The sequence below is a fragment of the Tachypleus tridentatus genome, chromosome 6 (genome assembly GCF_004210375.1).
Source record: "Tachypleus tridentatus isolate NWPU-2018 chromosome 6, ASM421037v1, whole genome shotgun sequence".
Classification (NCBI taxonomy): Eukaryota; Metazoa; Arthropoda; class Merostomata; order Xiphosura; family Limulidae; genus Tachypleus; species Tachypleus tridentatus.
In genome coordinates, this window is record NC_134830.1 from 18117801 (window position 1) to 18136441 (window position 18641).

At 31.2% G+C, this 18641-nt stretch overlaps 1 protein-coding gene across 2 annotated transcripts in view; it reads left to right on the forward strand.

Annotated features, from left to right (window-relative positions):
• Window positions 1-16121, forward strand: part of LOC143252019 (actin-histidine N-methyltransferase-like) — a 67147-nt gene extending 51026 nt beyond the window's left edge. For both annotated transcript variants that reach the window (XM_076503542.1, XM_076503543.1), the window contains exons 12-16: window positions 3333-3432; window positions 6324-6390; window positions 11821-11906; window positions 12203-12351; window positions 14567-16121. In XM_076503542.1, coding sequence (XP_076359657.1) covers window positions 3333-3432; window positions 6324-6390; window positions 11821-11906; window positions 12203-12351; window positions 14567-14695 — 531 coding nt within the window. In that variant the 3' untranslated portion in view covers window positions 14696-16121. The remainder of the gene's footprint in view (window positions 1-3332; window positions 3433-6323; window positions 6391-11820; window positions 11907-12202; window positions 12352-14566) is intronic.
• The last annotated feature ends 2520 nt before the right edge of the window (window positions 16122-18641 follow it).

Below are 18641 nucleotides of genomic sequence, written 5' to 3' on the forward strand. Positions count from 1 at the left end.
AGGTGCTCAGCTTGCAGTCTTTGGATTCAATCCCCATCACAAAACATGCTGTTTGCCCTTTTAGGTGTGGGAGCATTATAAAGTGATGGTTCATCCTAATATTTTTTGGTAGAAAGAGTAGCTCAAGGGTTGGCAGTAGGTGATATTGATTGTCTGCCTTCCCTCTATTCTGTCACTACTGAATGTAGAGGTGGCTAGTGAAGGTAACCCTCATGTAACTTTGTATGAAATTTAAAACAAACAGATCCATAACTTATTACTGTGGATGTGTACAAGTGGCTGCATCTGGAATGGTTTCTTTCCTAATTCTGTAAGTTTGTTTATTTTAAACAACTGAAAATCTTTTTAGCTGGAGAAGTTATACAGTAGAAACAAATGATTAGATCTCTTATTTTGTGTTTTTATGCTTAAGTTGTTAAATGTGTGTTTTTAAAATTTTTGTTACTCTTTTTACATATTTTTCTTCGTACTTCTGTCTTAAATGTCGTCTGTGACTGTTAATACAGTGGAGCGTCGTTAAGCCGCGGTATTTGGGGGGTCAACCTGCTTAACCGCGGCTTAAACCTTTGTAACTGAAAAGCCGAAGTCACCAACAGCTCTGCCGAGGAGCCTCATCCGGGCCATTGCGTGATCATTATATTGGATTATCGAATTAAAAATAATACTTTAATTATTGATCACTTTTTTCACGTATTTACTGCGGATTAACTTTAATATATGGAGAGGTGTGATTCGGTAACAATGGCGGCCTCCATAAAGCTGACATAGAGAGCGGATAAGGTAGAATAACGGTCAATTTCTATTGTAATATATTTTATTTATTTCCCAAATTAAAGCAAATCCTTTTTAAATATCCCCTTGAAGTTATAAAGCCAGGATTAAATTCATAAGCGGTGAGCTGCGATAATCCTCGCTCACATCGCTCACAAGACTTGCTACAGTGGCTTAAGCAATTTCGCGGTTTACTGGTCCGCGGCTTAATGGCGCTCCACTGTAGTTGAAAGCGAATGTTTGATAAGATGACATCCAACAATAATGAATAATATTTGGTAATAAGAGTATGATAATAGTATACAATAAAAATGTTTTGCTTTAAGAATTAACTGTAGATTCAAGCTACAAAGAATAGCTCACACTATATTTTATGATTGAATTTGGTATGACCATTCCTGTGGTCAATAAGACAATATAATGTTCTTTTTGAAACCACAGTTGTATTAAATTCTATTTGATGGGCTGTGGTATAACTTTCATGAGTAAGGAACTGAATAGAATATGTTACTTTGTCTATTGAAAAAAGCTGTTTAGTCATGAGAGAAACGTTGCAAAAAAGAGAAAATTGCAATAAAAAACATTAATAGGCTTAGTAACTTTAAAAACGTTTTTTTTTTCAATTTAACAACCAGCTTTGGATATTTTAAATTGTCATTGTCACAAATTGCTTGTATCTAGAGTAAGAAGTTCATGTGATATTAAAAATAATGCTGGCTCATATTTAGATTTTAAGAAAAATTAACATCAAACTACAAAAAATTGCATATTTTAGCTAAAAGTAACTTTTGGATGAGGATGACAAAGGCAAAAATGCTGGCCCAGCATGGCCAGGTGGGGTAAGCGTGCCTCGACTTGTAATCTGAGGGTTGTGGGTTAGAATTGAGGTCGCACCAAACACGCTTACCCTTTCATCTGTGTGGGCATAATAATGTGATGGTCAATCCCACTAGTTGGCAGTGGGTGGTGATGACTAGCTGCCTTCCCTCTAGTCTTACACTACTAAATTATGGATGGCTAGTGCAGATAGCCCTTGAGTAGCTTTGCACAAAATTCAAAACAAACAAACAAAGTTGAAAATGGATAGATTTTAGTTGTGTTTTTAACAGACTTATCAAATGTTTGTAAAACTGGAAAGATCCTAGTTTTATATACAAAACCAAATATAGTGAATTATTAAGTACAGCAGTTGATAATGTAGTATAATAAGCTTTATTTTTACTACATACTCTTCTATAAACATACAGTAATATTATTTGTGTTGAATAAATGTATCATTTATAACTAATTGTAATGTGAGTGTATATGTTAGACTGTATCAAGACTGTGTTTTAGAGATGAACATTATTCAATACATTAGGATGTATGATTAATACCTGTAATAAATGGTGAAGAACAAGATTGTAAGTAACAGTGTGCATTGGGAACACGTGAATTATGAACTATCTAACTAATGTCACAGTGTTTTAAAGTATCTCTGTACAACTTCAGAACTTGTTATATTTGTATTTATGTACAAGTTAATGACACTTCATTAAAGATAGCATCAATATTATTGTTGCATTGTTAGAAAGATTTCATTACAAGTTGTTTTTTTGTGATTGATGAATTTTGTTACTAGATTCGCCATTATGATACATATGTTTGCAAATGATGATGTTAAATTATGATAAATGTTTTGTAGACCTAAATTGTTTTCACTGTAACTTACGTTTTCTGTTCATGACACCTTCTAACCCATGTAATACATCATAATACAGGTTTAGACACTTTTTCTTCCCTGTAGTGTTACATAACTTTTCAGTGATCACCAAATGATTTTACTGTCTACAACATATTATTTTTTATTATTGTCACCAATCAGTTTTATATTTAAAACTACTTGTCAAAAATCATCATTTGTAACAAAAACTGAAATGTTTTGAAAATGAAGTAACAAAAACGTACCTGTCACAAGTTGTCCTAGCAATAATGTAGTGGTAATGTTCTGTAATTAGCTATTCATAACAAACTGTTCAAATCCCATATATAACTTCATTACTTCAAGAGTACTGAAAAGCTTAGATGTAGCTGTTGGGGGCAGTAAGTCTTATATTAAAAATGGAATTTTATGTTTTGGACAACATGTATTAGGTTTTGGATAAATAAATAATTGTATAATTAAAAATACAAGTTTTATATCTTTTAAATAAAATACGTAAATAACATTTTTGTTGTGCGAACTTCATTTTTGGTTTTTAATCTATGTTCAGAAAGTTATCATTAATAATGTTGTAAGTTGGCAACTTGTTTCTCAGATATTTCTTTAGACATGTTAGAATACAGCAGTCAAAATCTCTTAATTGGAATGTTATTACAACATCAACTTAAACCAGTGTGTTTTACTAGACCATTAACCCCTATATACATAAAGCTTCATAGCTTTTCTAGCTTTGGTATTGCACATGTGCAGTTGTCAGTTGTTTCATTTGTAATAACAAACAAATATATTAAGTGTTTCATGATTAGTTCACCATTTCTTCCACTTTTGATAAGGCTAACTTCTTTATGTTTTTCAAAAGGTGTGCATTTTCTATGGAGTAAGATCCAATGCAGAGTTTTTCATACATAATGGATTTGTTTGTCTAGAAAATCCACATGACAGCATTGTTCTCAAACTAGGTAAGATCACACAGATATGATACTGATGTTTAGAATAGTTATTGTATATGTAATGTATTTTTCATCCTGTATTCATAGTATAGAATTTTGTTTTTTAAAAGAAGTATTAATATTTTATTACTTTCATGTATGTATAACTTTTATTCCTTTGTATTCCTGGTTACCTGTTGTCAAGTAAACTCCTTTAACCCACTCTTCATATATATAATTTACATGTCATTTGTTTGTAGTTGAGTTTTTTCCTTGGTTCATCTTTTTAATTATTGTATACTATTATCTTCACCATGTTCTTGATTTTGTCATAGATAAGAGACTATGATAGTATTCAAGGAACTCTTGCTTTAAGCCTTTGATGGCTGAATTCGTAGATCAAAGATTATTTTTGATCATAAGGAAGAGCCTTATGATACCTCTTTTAATTGCCTGTTGTTAATGTAAATTTTGTAACTTCTTGTTAATATGCAAGACTTACCTTCACAGCATCTATACCCTACTTAAGGATGGTGTTACCTAATTTATATTTACATACATTTCCATCATTTCAGTTTAGGAACTCTAAATCTTGGACAAGTAATTTTTCATTTTGAAAGCTACATTTTTTTATAATCAGAACAGAATTCAAGTAATTACCTGCAGTGCATCCACTTCCTTCTTATAACTGATAAATTATTACAATGCACATTAACATTTGTTGAGGGAGCATCTGTAAATTTACATAATTATTCATGAAGGGTATCACAAGATATATCACAATATGACAGAAAGTATGAGTTCATAACATAAATGGACACTATATTCTGTCTAGGCTGCCCTATCTACTAAATTAAACTAAATTATTTTTAAAAAAACCAAAAAAAATTTATCAGTCCTTACTTTAAAACCCCCTTACTGTACACACTGCATTTAGTGGTAACTTTTTTCCAGCGACCAGTCATCCTGTTAGAAGAATAATGTTGTCTTTCCAACAATTAAATATTCTTTATAATTTTGGAGCTCAGAAATTAATACAATACTACAAATTTGGCCTAACCAGTAACCTGTCAAAAGACATTATGATCTCTTTACATGTGCATTCAGTATTTCCATAAATATAACCTAAAATCCTATTTACCTGCACTAACAAAAGCTCATTGCTTGGATGGCTTAAGATGCTGATCAGCTGAAACACTTGGATCTTTTTATTCCATAACAGTGTTGAGGTTATCCCATCAGTAATGTACTCATGATTCAAGTTGTGCTATTCCACATGCATTATCTTGCATTTATTGTAATCAAAAAGTAAATAAATATGGAAATAATGACTTTTTACCCATCCAGAGGTTAAATTATTATTTCTAATTCTCAAAGTATTAGTTTTTAAAACTATAACTTTCTTTACACTTTGTGTATTTTCACATTCCTTTATTGATGTTTAAATATTGTTTAGTGTTCTTTTATTACTGTTGCAAGCTTTTTTGTGTTTTTGTAAACAGCTGTTTTGGGTAATACAACTCTCTTGGTAATAATATGTAGGTCTAACATGTAGCTAACAAAGTTTCTGATTTCATATTAGCTATCATTTTTAACTTTAGAAAAATTGAAATTTCTAATTTTCTGTGTTAAACATTTAAAAATAGTTTCCAGTTAGCACAAATTACATATAGTTTTGCAAACTTTAAACCAAGGGTTTAAACCTTGGATTTGCTAAATGTGCATTGCAACAGCAGGTTTCTTTTGACTAAATTATGAAATCAGTATTATTCTTTTTACTCCAAAAATATTTTATATTGTAAAAAAAACATTCTGTACTTAGAACATTACAAAGTATGAACGTAAGCTACTATTACAATTGCTGTAAATATGTTTTAAGTATTTTTTTTTCATTTATAGAACAAAATAAGTAAGATTTGAAATTTTAGTGAAGAAACTGTTTTGAAGGTACAACTAAACCAGAACTGCTACTAGCAGCAGCATTATTCTTCCCTAAAATTAACTATGCATTATAATTACATTAAACATAATTAAACAGTAATAAATATGTATTTGTTCTGTTTATATGTTTTGATTTTTTTGCTATATATCTTTTCATATATTTTCTAGTATCAAAACTTAACTACATGTAACTGTTTGAATTTTTAACTATTTTACAAAGGCTTAAAAATGTTTAATGTGGGTGGAAATTGGTGAATCTAATCTTCCAGTAACTGGATAAGTAAGTCTACAGTTGTCCACTTCTGACAATCACCATATATAGTGAAATATATATATTTTTTAGTTACTATGTGAACACCAAAAGCTAGTAAACCATTAGAAACCAAAAGGCCTATCATTTGTCATTCATAGTCAAATTAAGGAGAATGTAAAAAACCCCAAAAAACTTGCATATTTTATATTTCATAATTACCTCCAATGAACCACCACTTGGTCACATTATTTCTCATCTTACTGCTGAGGTTGGAGTATATGCATTGTATTGCCAATCAACTAACTGCATTGAAATTATAGGTATGCTGTCCCCATCTCACAATTTTTATCCTCAGTATGTCATGCAGCTTCAGTTGGTATTGCAAAGCCCAGCATGACGCTGACTGAAATGCACATAACATGAATGTGTTGCTACTCAACAGTAAGAATCTGTGAATCTTCTCCTGGAATGCGTACTACCAATTTTTCAGTGCTTTCTAAGTTATACTGCAAAACTACAACACTGACTAGGAGTTTACTAGTATTCATTTCAAACACTGTATGTTATTTTTGAAATTATCTTTAACTCACCCTATAACACAGCTATATATAAGTTCATATTATTTTTGTTGAAGGGCATGTTTTGTTAGTATTCCAAATATGGTGTTGATTTTGACATTATTTAAGAATTTGATACCTAAGAGGACTTACTTGACATTATCTTTCAGGTATGAGCAAGAGTGATCCTCTTTTTACCCAGAAGAGTCAGCTGTGTAAACAGTTAGGTCTCCCAGTGTAAGTAATTTCCTAATATTTCCTAGAACATGAATGTAATATGTCTTTGAAAAGTTGAAGAAATATGCTTTGTATTACATAATGCTGTTTGGTGTTGAGAGAATTAAGTCCCTTCTTCCAACATATTTATAAATATTTTTGCCAAAGTAGAAACTAAGCATGGTTCATTACTGAGTGTCTCCACCTTTTTTATTAGTGAGAGTCTGGACTTTATTATTAACAATTATTTCTGTTGGTATAAGTGTGGTTGAATTGTTTGCCATTCCTCTTGCAAAGCAGGTCCAACTAGAGAAAGATTTCAAGATCTGTCCATTTTATTCCTCACATGGTGTTTCAAAACATCTTGGAAAAGTTGAACTTGGTTATGTTTGGGGTTCTGAGCTGACCAAGACAAATCATAGATGATTTTTTTCTCTCTCTCTCTATTTTTCTCCCCCATATCCTGAAACCACTGCTGGATAACTAGGTATGACAAGAGATCGGTAATCATGCTGAAATTAATAATTGTGTTTAGTTGAAGTGATCAGCACATACACAATGCATTCTTCAGGTTATGAAATCGTGTTCTGAAGAAAACAGGAAGCAGAAGGATTCATCTCTTGTGATGATTTCTACTGTTCGTCATCCTAATTCAGATTTTCAAACCACCATCAGGCTTGTTCTCTTGCATTCATGGCTGTAATGTGCAACTTATGGTCTGAAGTCATTTCATGGTATTCAGCAGCATTGAGCTTTCTGCATACTGTGAATGTGTTGGCCAGTCAGTTCTTAAAATACCATTCAACAACATTCAAGAGTAATTACTTTGTGTTTGAGGTTAATATTGGGCATTTTCATGACTTTTAATCTTCCATTTATTCTAAAAATTACCCATACTGATATTTAAATGAGTAGATAAGTTACAAGATCATGGACATTCATTAGCCAGTAGTATTACTAATAGAAAGCTAGATCTGTGTCTATGATTTATTATCGGAAAAATAGAAAATAAATAATTGTATTATAAAAGTGACAGTTGAAGTTCACTATTCAATCTAACAAGAGTTGGCATTGGAGGGTGTATCTAGATGGCTTTTCTCTAGTCTGTCACTTACAAAAATAAAGTTAGTACAGAGAGCCCCCTGTAGCTTTAAGTGAAATCCAACATACAATGATTCTAAAAACAAATTTAAGTACAAATCTTACATTTAGTTATGGCTATACTCTGACTAAGATAGGTGTATTTTGAGCACAAACGAATGTTCTATGTGTACTAAAGCTACAACTGTAGCTGTTTTTATGATTTTGAACTATGAAAATTGAAAGGTTTTTTGCATTTTATAAGCCTAAATAACACAAATCTTCATTAAACTAGTTTAAATATATTTATATAAACTTTTCCATTATGTAAAAATTTGAAAAATTCTTATTTAGAATAAACATTCACTATAAAGCCTAATAATATGCCAGTGTATCAAAGAAAGGGAAACCATGAGTCCTTGTTTGTATTCCCCTATAAATTCAGTGTTTAGATTTCTATTATTCTAATAATGTAAAGAATAGCATGCAATTTTAACAGAGTAGTTACAAAGTTGTTGTCAACATAACTTCCCTAGTGAAATAATTCAGTGTTCAGTATATTCTTTGATTATGTTGGATTTAGTATTTTAGGGATGTAGACACAACTAAGTCTTTTTTTGAGAATATTGTAGCCGTACTGGTGCTGCAATGATATACTTATTTTTGTGTACTCTCAATGTTTGCAACTTATTGAATATCTATTAAGCTAGACTCTGTCATAGTGAAGAAACATATATTTAAAGACATAATAACAAATATATCAGAATTATAAAACCAAGTTTTTATATTTGTATTTTAAGAGGAACGTATTAGATTATACAGCCACAACAAAGTTGCATGCACTGAATTTTAAAAAATTGCATTTGGAGTATTTATAACATTGAGAGTGAAATGTCTCTTCAGAATTACATCTTATGCATAAATATTTCAAGTCATAAAAATAAAAAACGGATTAAAATTAAAATTAAAACAAAATATAGAAAAAGTGAAAAACTATAAGAAAGAAAAGCATTAATTTAAACCAGATGACAATAGGGTGTTTAGATTGTAGATTAATTTAAACCAGATGACAATAGGGTGTCTAGATTATAGATTAATTTAAACCAGATGACAATAGGGTGTCTAGATTGTAGATTAATTTAAACCAGATGACAATAGGGTGTCTAGATTGTAGATTAATTTAAACCAGATGACAATAGGGTGTTTAGATTGTAGATTAATTTAAACCAGATGACAATAGGGTGTCTAGATTGTAGATTAATTTAAACCAGATGACAATAGGGTGTCTAGATTGTAGATTAATTTAAACCAGATGACAATAGGGTGTCTAGATTGTAGATTAATTTAAACCAGATGACAATAGGGTGTCTAGATTGTAGATTAATTTAAACCAGATGACAATAGGGTGTCTAGATTGTAGATTAATTTAAACCAGATGACAATAGGGTGTCTAGATTGTAGATTAATTTAAACCAGATGACAATAGGGTGTCTAGATTTTAGATTAATTTAAACCAGATGACAATAGGGTGTCTAGATTGTAGATTAATTTAAACCAGATGACAATAGGGTGTCTAGATTGTAGATTAATTTAAACCAGATGACAATAGGGTGTCTAGATTGTAGATTAATTTAAACCAGATGACAATAGGGTGTCTAGATTGTAGATTAATTTAAACCAGATGACAATAGGGTGTCTAGATTGTAGATTAATTTAAACCAGATGACAATAGGGTGTCTAGATTGTAGATTAATTTAAACCAGATGACAATAGGGTGTCTAGATTGTAGATTAATTTAAACCAGATGACAATAGGGTGTCTAGATTGTAGATTAATTTAAACCAGATGACAATAGGGTGTCTAGATTGTAGATTAATTTAAACCAGATGACAATAGGGTGTCTAGATTGTAGATTGATTTTCTAATTGTAAACCAGATGACAATAGGGTGTCTAGATTGTAGATTAATTTAAACCAGATGACAATAGGGTGTCTAGATTGTAGATTAATTTAAACCAGATGACAATAGGGTGTCTAGATTGTAGATTAATTTAAACCAGATGACAATAGGGTGTCTAGATTGTAGATTAATTTAAACCAGATGACAATAGGGTGTCTAGATTGTAGATTAATTTAAACCAGATGACAATAGGGTGTCTAGATTGTAGATTAATTTAAACCAGATGACAATAGGGTGTCTAGATTGTAGATTAATTTAAACCAGATGACAATAGGGTGTCTAGATTGTAGATTAATTTAAACCAGATGACAATAGGGTGTCTAGATTGTAGATTAATTTAAACCAGATGACAATAGGGTGTCTAGATTGTAGATTAATTTAAACCAGATGACAATAGGGTGTCTAGATTGTAGATTAATTTAAACCAGATGACAATAGGGTGTCTAGATTGTAGATTAATTTAAACCAGATGACAATAGGGTGTCTAGATTGTAGATTAATTTAAACCAGATGACAATAGGGTGTCTAGATTGTAGATTAATTTAAACCAGATGACAATAGGGTGTCTAGATTGTAGATTAATTTAAACCAGATGACAATAGGGTGTCTAGATTGTAGATTAATTTAAACCAGATGACAATAGGGTGTCTAGATTGTAGATTAATTTAAACCAGATGACAATAGGGTGTCTAGATTGTAGATTAATTTAAACCAGATGACTAATATTAATTTAAACCAGGACAATAGGGTGTCTAGATTGTAGATTAATTTAAACCAGATGACAATAGGGTGTCTAGATTGTAGATTAATTTAAACCAGATGACAATAGGGTGTCTAGATTGTAGATTAATTTAAACCAGATGACAATAGGGTGTCTAGATTGTAGATTGATTTTAATACAAGAGGACAATAGGATGTCTAGATTGTAGATTTATTTAAACCAGATGACAATAGGGTGTCTAGATTGTAGATTAATTTAAACCAGATGACAATAGGGTGTCTAGATTGTAGATTAATTTAAACCAGATGACAATAGGGTGTCTAGATTGTAGATTAATTTAAACCAGATGACAATAGGGTGTCTAGATTGTAGATTAATTTAAACCAGATGACAATAGGGTGTCTAGATTGTAGATTAATTTAAACCAGATGACAATAGGGTGTCTAGATTGTAGATTAATTTAAACCAGATGACAATAGGGTGTCTAGATTGTAGATTAATTTAAACCAGATGACAATAGGGTGTCTAGATTGTAGATTAATTTAAACCACATGACAATATAGGGTGTCTAGATTGTAGATTAATTTAAACCAGATGACAATGGGGTGTCTAGATTGTAGATTAATTTAAACCAGATGACAATGGGGTGTCTAGATTGTAGATTAATTTAAACCAGATGACAATGGGGTGTCTAGATTGTAGATTAATTTAAACCAGATGACAATGGGGTGTCTAGATTGTAGATTAATTTAAACCAGATGACAATGGGGTGTCTAGATTGTAGATTAATTTAAACCAGATGACAATGGGGTGTCTAGATTGTAGATTAATTTAAACCAGATGACAATAGGGTGTCTAGATTGTAGATTAATTTAAACCAGATGACTATAGGGTGTCTAGATTGTAGATTAATTTAAACCAGATGGCAATAGGGTGTCTAGATTGTAGATTAATTTAAACCAGATGACAATAGGGTGTCTAGATTGTAGATTAATTTAAACCAGATGACAATAGGGTGTCTAGATTGTAGATTAATTTAAACCAGATGACAATAGGGTTAATTTAAACCAGATCTAGATTGTAGATTAATTTAAACCAGATGACTATTGGGTGTCCAGATTGTAGATTAATTTAAACCACATGACAATAGGGTGTCTAGATTGTAGATTAATTTAAACCAGATGACAATAGGGTGTCTAGATTGTAGATTAATTTAAACCAGATGACTATTGGGTGTCCAGATTGTAGATTAATTTAAACGACATGACAATAGGGTGTCTATATTGTAGATTAATTTCCTTTTCAGGTATCATTTTTTGCATTATGTTTAGGCAATATTAAGGCCCATAATTGAAAGTTTCTCAACTGTATGATTCTTGATGGTGAGATGTTTGTCTATAAGTCTACCTCGGTTCCACAGTTTAATATGGTTTAGATATTCTCATGCTTGATTGCTGAGTCAGTGGTTTGTTTGTCCAGTGTATAAACTATTGCATTTTTTTTGCAAATTATGCTTGTCTTAGTGAAATCCATAGAATTTAATAGTGTTTGTGATAAATAAAGTAATATATAAATATAGGAAGAGGGGAATAATTTTAATAATAACAACAGCTACAGGAAAAATAACAAAAACACTTGTATCTTTAATAAGTAGTAAGTCACATTTACTCATATTTCTGATAATTTATTAGAACTGGAAAATTCCACCTTCATGCTGGGCATGAACCAGTGGAAAAGCGTCTTTTAGCCTACTTACGAGTTCAAGTCATTAAGGATGGTATGTTTTTATTTAATCTGATGTAATTAAAAGGTTTAGCTGATTTTAACATTTCTAAACCATTTCCTTTGCTGATGTACTTTAAAACAATGAACATTTAGCCTGTCATTTGTTGTACTGTTGGTTATTAGTCATAGTATTTTTACTATAATGCATTAAGTACACTGTCATAGGTTGCAAAAACTTTAGAAATTAATGCTATTAGTCGTGGTTGTTTTGATGGTATTTTGCAATACATTATCCATCTATATCCTTTAACATTATGCATAACACTTGCTTATTTTAACTGCTGCCAGATGACATACTGAAAATCAATGAAGAGCAGAATTTTGACTGGCTCTTAAATGAAGACATACAGAGTACAGACCACCTAACACAGGATGCTCTTGTATTTCTTAAAACAAGAATTACCTTATTACTTAGAGCGTATCCTACTACATTAGAGGTAAGTGCTTAGCCATCTAAGTTGTGTTGAAGTGCTTTTTTTCTGTCACCCCTAGAAAAGAAGAGAAAAAAAGAGAGCAGGCAGTTATCTTTATCCACTTTTATTTAGATAACAAATATTACCTTAGCTTCTTGAGCAGGTAATTGTCTCTTGTATCACAGTAATATGCTAATGAGCATATACCAAAATAACTTTAAAATTTATATACTCTAACACGTGTGTTCCATAAATAGAAAAAGTGTGCAGAATTTTCCTGCACTGTTCCTCTGTCACTTTGTACACATCATCCACAATATAAACAATGTAACTATGTACGTTATTATAATTTTACTAGAACGTACTGTAGAACTGATTGTTAGTTTTTAATTGGTGGAAGTTGAAAAGATTAGCAGTTGTGGGAGGCTAAAAGAAAGATTTATTTAAAACATCGATTTTAACTTTGTCATTTAATGAGTCCATGTCATCAACTTCTAAAAATGAAAAACTGAACAACAACGGCAGGTGCTACAAAAATTAATTTAACTTTCTTTCCCCACAGACTTGTACAACTTAAAAAAAAATCTAATTACTGATCACAACTCATTAAAACATAAGTTGTAAGTCTATCAGTTAAAAAATCAATCCTTTTGTTGTATGATGTCTATTCAAATGTATATGTGTCAGATTTTAATAATATTTTAAACCCACAATTAAGACAAAGAAAGGTGAGTCTACAGTCACTTTGTAAAGAATAAATAAATATTTTACAGTTTCTAAGGTTTCAAAGTATGTTTCATATTATACACAATAGTGCTTGTCCAAGTGTTTTCATAAAAATACTGGAAAATGTTGCTTTAAGTAAATAATGATTTTATGTTCCTTTTAGATGCAAATCAGTTAAGTAAATAATTTAAACATTAAAAACTATTATTTTTTAAACATATACTGCCACCACAGTTTTACATGTAATACAAGCAACAAAACAAGTTACTGTATCTGAAAGGCCTCTTTAATAATTATCATACAACAGGAACTAAATGGTTATTAAGTATCTTACTAAATTACAATAAAGAAGCAAATATTAAAACACACTAAAATATATAAAAAAAGCAGACACTGATTACCATGGTTATTAAACAAAGAAAATTCATTGATAACTAAAAGATGAAAACATGTGTGGGAGTGAGTGTAGAGAGCAATAAAAATAAAAAACAAAACCTTTTGTAGTATGATCAAACTACACTGTTCAAAATAATTAAGAAATAGTTAAAATAAACTGCTGCTTATTTTAAAAATGAAACTATATTTGTCCCACTACATGTTTTGAACTAAAAACCAGATCAGATATGTTGAGTATATGATGATAACTGGCTCTAAATGCACTATGATCTTACAGTAGAAGCAGAAATGTAGTAGTTAAAAAATAAAACTAGTGTGTTAGAAATGTAAGGCTTATCATATATTGATTATTTATTGTAACTTTAATATATATCATTAAATTTCTGTAAATAATGTTTTCACATGTTTTACTCTAGTAATTTTATCACACAAATACCATGATAGTGACTGGTGTATGTGTTGTAAGATGAAATCAAATAAAAGCATACCATGTTATACATCTGTATTTTTACTTTACAAGTGCATGTAACACTAATCTTTTAGCATTGTTAAAGATTTAATAAATATGAAGAAAAAAATATTAAAAGCCCATAGCCACTTTTGGTTTAATGAAATCTGAGTATCTGGTTTAGGATAACTTGTTGGTTGGTCAGCAGTCAGTCAGGAACGTCATCCACTTTCTGTAGTACAGAGTAATTGAAAAAAACCTTGACAAATAGTATACTGTCAAGAACTGCTGAGAACTGTAAAAAACGAAAACGTTGTTAATGGTAACTGTTTAGAAAACAGTGATAATGCTGAAGCTTAATATAAAGGAACCAGTGTTTGCTTTCAAGTGTAATTTCATTTTTGGTATATTGGCCATAATGAACAAAATGTTTATTATTTGTGTTTGTTTCCTGTGAAAATTCTATAACCTAAAAAAAGTTCTGTAATAACTGATGTTTGATTTTGTTTAAATACTTTTATCTTCATGGTTTATATGACTTGGTATCAAACACATCCAGAGTACCGAATAAACACTTCATAGCAAATACACCACTATAACTTCTTCATTCTGTACATGAATGTTCTTATAGTAATAAAATATTCATTGTTTCCAATCTATTTGTTTCAGGATGATGAAAAACTTTTACAAAATGAGGAACTTTCATCTAGACGCCATCTAGCGATCATGTTGCGTCTGACAGAAAAACGAATTTTAAGTTCTGCCTTTCAGTATCTCATTAACATTTCTCAGAGTTAGCAGTTATGATTTATCAGTGGTGTGGCTAATGCTACACTATAAAGTGTTTTAATCTGTTGGATGAGAAGCACCTGATCGAGGTTGGTTGATTTAACATAAAATTTAAAGTTATTTGTTTAACTATACACCCTGACCTTTCAGCTTTGGCTTGTTGGTTTGGTATTGGTCATAACTATCTTAATTTTCTGTATATTAAAATAATATAAGTTTCTTACGTTCTATGTGGACCTAATTTGTTGTTACACAAATGTGTACCTTTATTTTTGCCTTAATATGCTAGAGCTAAGTTCAGAGACACAACAATAGATTACCTCTAGGATTTTCTTTTATAATTACAATTGTTTCTTTAAAATGATTTAAAACAGTTGTTCTTCGTTATTTGTTTGATGAGACAACTTTGTGGTTTTAATAAAATATTTAATTTATCAAGATACACAAATATAATAAAATTAACTCACAAACATGCACTTATCGCTTAGTAAACTGGTTGACTACAGGCTCAACGATATTACTATTCTAGCGGCCTTTTGATTGGACAATTACTTAGGAAAATGATGTCAGTGTTGTCGCCAATATTTTATTTATTTAACAAAAAAATTCATTATACTTTTTAGAGTTGTCAATTTCATCAAAACGAAAATCAAAATGATCCTGTCTTATTGTAGATACGAGATTATATTAAGAATCTTCTGCCATAAAGATAGATTGTACTGAAGTATTAGATAAAAAGAAATTAAATTGTACATATTAACGTTGCCATGTTAAATATATAAACTATTAAGTTCTGGTTGAAGATTGATTAATTCTTGTAGTGCAGATGTTACACGTAAAATATTGGTTATTTTTACTATAAACAATGTTCCATGTTACAGTATATATACTTTTACATTTGATCGACAGTTACTTGTGTTTGAAAGTTAGTTTCGTTACAGATGTGGATTTTTAACAACTTTCAAAATTGTGATTAAATTATGCAAGCTTTGGAATGTTGTGGACCTGTTTATCACGTTCTACAACATTCTTATACTGTAAACACGAGTTTACAGACTCGTAGTATTCAAGACTTTTAAAAACCTAGATTGTAGCGATTTTCAAACTGTTTCTACGGACAGTGAAGATGTTTTGATTTCGATCATCGTTTTATTTGCCGTCTTCAATAAAAGTGTAAACTAACCTAATGCGTCAGTAAAAATGATGGAATAATCTTTGTCTGTATGGCTCCTTTTGTGTGCGAATTATAATATGCTATTAACTAATTAAAACAATTTAGTGCAATTAAATAAGCTAATGTTATTGTTAAAGTTGAAGCTCTGATGTGTAACAGTGGCTTTGACAATCTTGTTTGATATCGTTTGAAATAAACAAGTTTAAAATGCCTGTAACGAGTCTGTTTGAGGAAAATAAAAATCTGATTGAGCTTAAGAAATAATAACTTATTTATTTTTTTGGTGTTATATGTTGTCAGATATAAAACACTGGGCCGGGTGTGGCTTAATGGAAGCACAATGTAAATTCTCACTGTGAACCTATATTTGTTGTAGGTACAAAACCTCGTCTTGCACACTGCGGCTTTAGACTCGTGTACGAGTTCAAAAAGGCCCGGCATGGCCAGGTAGGTTAAGGCGTTCGACTCGTAATCTGAGGGTCGCGGGTTCGAATCCCCGTCGCACTAAACATGCTCGTCCTTTCAGCCGTGGGGCGTTATAATTTGAAGGTCAATCCCATTATTCGTTGGTAAAAGAGTAGCCCAAGAGTTGGCGGTGGGTGGTGATGACTAGCTGCCTTCCTTCTAGTCTTATACTGCTAAATTAGGGACGGCTGGCGCAGATAGCCCTCGTGTAGCTTTGCACGAAATCCAACAAACGAGTTCAAATTAGAGACAGCTGTTCGCAAACAGCCCTTGGTGTCAGGGACGGCCCCTGGTGTAATTTCGCGGTAAAATTTCAGTACAGGTTTTATTAATATATATGATCCTTTGCCAATTTTAAATATCCACCACGAAGCGAGACAGAATCTAAGTGCTGTATGATTAGAGAAAGTTTCAGTGCTCTTTACAAGTTGTAAGGATTTGATAACAGATAGTTGAAGAATAGTCAGTTTATGATATTATTATAGAGAATTATTTGTTATTCTCGATTTATTCTTGACTGCAAACGAAACCACAGCCAAGGAAAGTACCGACTTGAAAAAAAAAAAAAAGTAGTACGTAATATGTGCAGTTGAAAAGAGTTCTACACTACAATAATTACACGGTAACAAATTTATTAAAACAAATACCAGGGCTAAGAAAAAAAGAAAGAACTTGCATGTTTCGATATTCTTACGCCACCATCTTCAGAAGTAAAAGTTGAAGTTTGACCAAGACTTGTGTAACTACATAATTATTTGAATCCCATTAGCGCCACCTAGATTCATAATTTAGTCACACTCCATGTTATATATTGGTATCTAGATTAGTTCCAATTTATGGGTGTTATGAAAACATATTCTGGTTGTAAATTAGCACTGCATGTTTTTAGTAATATACGCAAACGAACTTGTCAGGGGTTTAGTTTATAAAGAGAGAAGTTTCAACAATTCCCTCCCCTACTCAGGTGATCAGGAACATTGTGGTTCCCCTCACGTGAGATGTTATTTAACTGTACTTGAAACTTTGTATGTATTTAATTTTTACTTGTTTAAGGTGTGAAGTGCGATGGGACATTATAAAATTGTCGGATGAGAAAGAGCGAAACAAAGGTAGCACCGAAGAAGTGAGCCAGGCCAGAGCCAGACAAGTTTTAGTAATATCTGCCATTCTAAATGTTTTATAGTGAATATAAATCATATTTTGAAAGCCTATTATAAAGAGCGAAATGCCTTCGTATAACATTTCATTAAAACTAATATATATATATATATATAACCCAAAACATACATTTATAAACTTAATATTCATTAACCAAACCAGAGCAGACATTACAAGTCCAGAACAAGCGGAACGTGGTAAACATAACTATAACCTAAAAACAATATTTCAATAACCAAAATATAATAGACATGCATACAACTACAGCTTAACAAACACTAGAAATGACAGAAAAGTGTCCAGATCTACGGTATCAAGAAGACTGAACGAGAATGTAATATTTTGGTTGTGTAGCAGTTTAAGAACTTTTACTTCGATCTCCAAGTATTATCAAGAGAGTAAAATTTACTAAAAAAAAAGTACAAAACTGGATTGCTGATGATTGGAAAAGGATGTTATGAACTGATGAGTCCAAGTTTATAGTATCTGTCGGAAGAAAGGTGAAAGATACGTCATTACATAACACCTACCCTGAAACATGGAGGAGGCAGTGTGATGGTTCGAGGGTGTTTATCTGCTGAGGCAACGGGAGATATTTGCAAAATTTATGAAAAATTGGACCAGTTTAAATACCTTAAGATACTAATCTGTCACGGTATACTCAGAGGTTTGCATATTATTGCAAAGGATTCTATTACGAATAGGATAATGACCCCAAACACTTATTCAACCTGTGTAGAAACTACGTAGCCAAAAAAGAAGCTTACTGGAATCATTCACATTATGCAATGATCCCCACAGAGCCCCAATCTCAATTCAGTTAAGATGATCTGGAATTTGATGGATCAAAAACTGAACGAATCAAAAGTTACTTCTAAAGAAACTGTGAATATACATTTGAAGTAAAATATCTAATAACACTTCGAGTAAATATTTTGTAACAATGTCTAAAACTGCCTGTTGTTATTAAAGCAAATGGGTAAACACATAACATTATCTGTTTGATACTTACACCGATACTTTGTTTTACTAAGTATGAACATTAATAACGTTTTGCGAGTTACTTTTTATTGTTCTTTGAAAGTAGCCTGAAATTTAATTTTTGACTGTCCTAACACTCATGCGCAGTATTGTATAACAACAACTCCAACCTAACAA